The sequence below is a fragment of the Limulus polyphemus genome, unplaced genomic scaffold (genome assembly GCF_000517525.1).
Source record: "Limulus polyphemus unplaced genomic scaffold, Limulus_polyphemus-2.1.2 Scaffold643, whole genome shotgun sequence".
Lineage (NCBI taxonomy): Eukaryota > Metazoa > Arthropoda > Merostomata > Xiphosura > Limulidae > Limulus > Limulus polyphemus.
Genome location: NW_013666253.1, coordinates 487314 through 489844, shown reverse-complemented (window position 1 = coordinate 489844; position 2531 = coordinate 487314). Strand labels below are relative to the sequence as shown.

The 2531-nt window shown below is 35.0% G+C and overlaps 1 protein-coding gene across 5 annotated transcripts in view; it reads right to left on the bottom strand.

The window, feature by feature from the left end:
• Positions 1-847: 847 nt before the first annotated feature.
• The window catches only part of LOC106459651, an 18976-nt gene continuing 17292 nt past the window's right edge, over positions 848-2531 (bottom strand). For 4 of the 5 annotated variants that reach the window (XM_022386177.1, XM_022386178.1, XM_022386179.1 and 1 more), the window contains 2 exons: positions 1241-1771; positions 848-1110 (listed from right to left, as the gene is read on the bottom strand). In XM_022386177.1, the coding sequence (XP_022241885.1) occupies positions 965-1110; positions 1241-1559 (465 nt within the window). In that variant the 5' untranslated portion in view covers positions 1560-1771 and the 3' untranslated portion in view covers positions 848-964. The remainder of the gene's footprint in view (positions 1111-1240; positions 1772-2531) is intronic. The other variant, XM_013919288.2, reaches the window with a different exon arrangement.

The window sequence follows — 2531 nt, the reverse complement described above, 5'->3', positions numbered from 1 at the left end:
GAAAATCAATGTTAACATTCTCTATAGGCTGATGCCATAGCAGCAGAGAGAAAGCTATGACAAAGTTTATATTAACTTCATTAGAGACTGGACACAACTTCCATAAAAGAAATTATCAAGGAAATCAGAGACTCTGGGTGGAACTTTGATCTGAAGAGGAAGAAGAGATCTCCTTCAAAAGCTTGGTGCATAAGCAAAAACATTTTGGATGTGGCACAAGATATTAAATATCTATTTTATGGGGAGATGATTAGAATGTTCTAAATAAAAAAAACTGTAACAGAAAAAAACAAGAAGAAGACATTAAATGTACAAAATGCAAACAATCTGCTACCTTGTCACTTTGTGAGGGAATACACCTGTGTTGTTCACCTGCAATGTGATGATTCATTTACAAGCAATAGAGCTATACTGAAAGACAAAAGTGGAGGTCAGATCAGAACATGGTAAAAATGAAGTGGATAAACTAAAGTACTGTGCAAGGAAGATGTATCATCCTCTTATTGATGAAGGAGTATAGTCTATTACTGATTGCATCATATACTAGTACAGTTCATTATTTATAGTGCCCACTATAAATGAATTGCTATATGACTACACTAAACTAGAAAACAGATGCTGTGTTCCCACACTAAACTAGAAAAGAGATGCTGTGTTCCCACACTAAACTAGAAAACAGATGCTGTGTTCCCACACTAAACTAGAAAACAGATGCTGTGTTCCCACACTAAACTAGAAAACAGATGCTGTGTTCCCACACTAAACTAGAAAACAGATGCTGTGTTCCCACACTAAATTAGAAAACAAATGCTGTATTCCCACATTAAACTACAAATCAGATGCTGTATTCCCACACTAAACTAGAAAACAGATGCTGTGTTCCTGCACTAAAGAGACATCAAATAGTTATTACATTTTAACTAAATGTGTTAGAGTTACATACAAATCACATTTTATATTATACTCACCTGTTAAAATATCCAGAAGAAAGAGCCTGTTGCACAGTAACTAGAACACAAGACAAGAAGATAAAAACACGAATTCTAGCAAATGGCTGCAAGCAATGTGGACGGAGGTTTAAAATGCCACATTCTCTCTCAAGTGGGTCACCTAATTGATGAAAAAATAATAATCAGATCACTAGTATTTACTAAGAAAAGACAACTAAACTTAACTAGTAAGTTATCAGCAAAGGTTTAAATGACACATTTAAAGAACTATCAATAACTACAATACATACCTTCACCCCTCAGCTCTAAAGAAAGGTGTTCAGTTTTTTCGGAAAGTTTAATGACTTCATGTGTGATAGCATTTGAAGAGTCAGTAATTTTGTAATGCGACATGAAATCACCAATTACAGTTTCTGTCTTGACCATACGAGTGTTGACATGATGACTGTAAAGACCCATGCTGGTGTAAAGAGAGAGATCTCGTGATGTGCTGCTTCCTGCACTCTTGGTGCGCCTGTGGGACCGCCAATACTGAATAGCTTCTTCTCTTGTGATTGTACCAACATATGAACTCCCATTTGCTCTTAAGTCTAAACAACTTGATGCCATTTTGAACAGACCAGAAGGTAAATTTCAAAGTTTAACTTACTAACTTGTTGACTCCAATTCTTATCTTCACTGTTATTTAATCTCAAAACCAAAATAACAAAATACTGAGTGTGCAGTTCTTTCTGTAGAGTTCTCCAAACATTTGACTAGACAGCAGAGTAGTTACAATCTTGTATAATCTAATACTTGTAGCCATCTTGAGGTAGCATTACCTGAAAGGGAAAAAAATCATTTTAAATAAATTAATTCAGTAATAAATGCATTTTGTTATGAATTACAAAGTTCCATAGCTTTGTCTCCAAACAAATATTACAAGGTTTTCCCCAAGAAAACTATGTAAGTAAAGAACAGAGAACGGAAAAGTTAATTTAACAAAATTAAACTGGCCAACAATAAAGGAATACAGAGGATAATTACAGACACCTATAAAAGCATCAATTTTTATGGGAATGAACTGTTGTCCACACAAACTAAAGTAGAAATGAACTATTGCATGCCCACATTAAAATGATCTGTTGCATACCCATATCAAACAAGAAATGAAGTCCTGTAAACCCAGAATACAGGTACAAATGATCTGCTGCATACCCATATCAAACAAGAAATGAAGTCCTGTAAACCCAGAATACAAGTACAAATGATCTGCTGCTTACCCATATCAAACAAGAAATGAAGTCCTGTAAACCCAGAATACAGGTACAAATGATCTGCTGCATACCCATATCAAACAAGAAATGAAGTCCTGTAAACCCAGAATACAAGTACAAATGATCTGCTGCTTACCCACATCAAACAAGAAATGAAATCCTGTAAACCCAGAATACAAGTACAAATGATCTGACTGCATACCCATATCAAACAAGAAATGAAGTCCTAGTAAACCCAGAATACAAGTACAAATGATCTGCTGCACTACCATAACGAAAGAAGAAAGTGAACTCCTACGTAAACCAGAAACTACGAAGTACAATG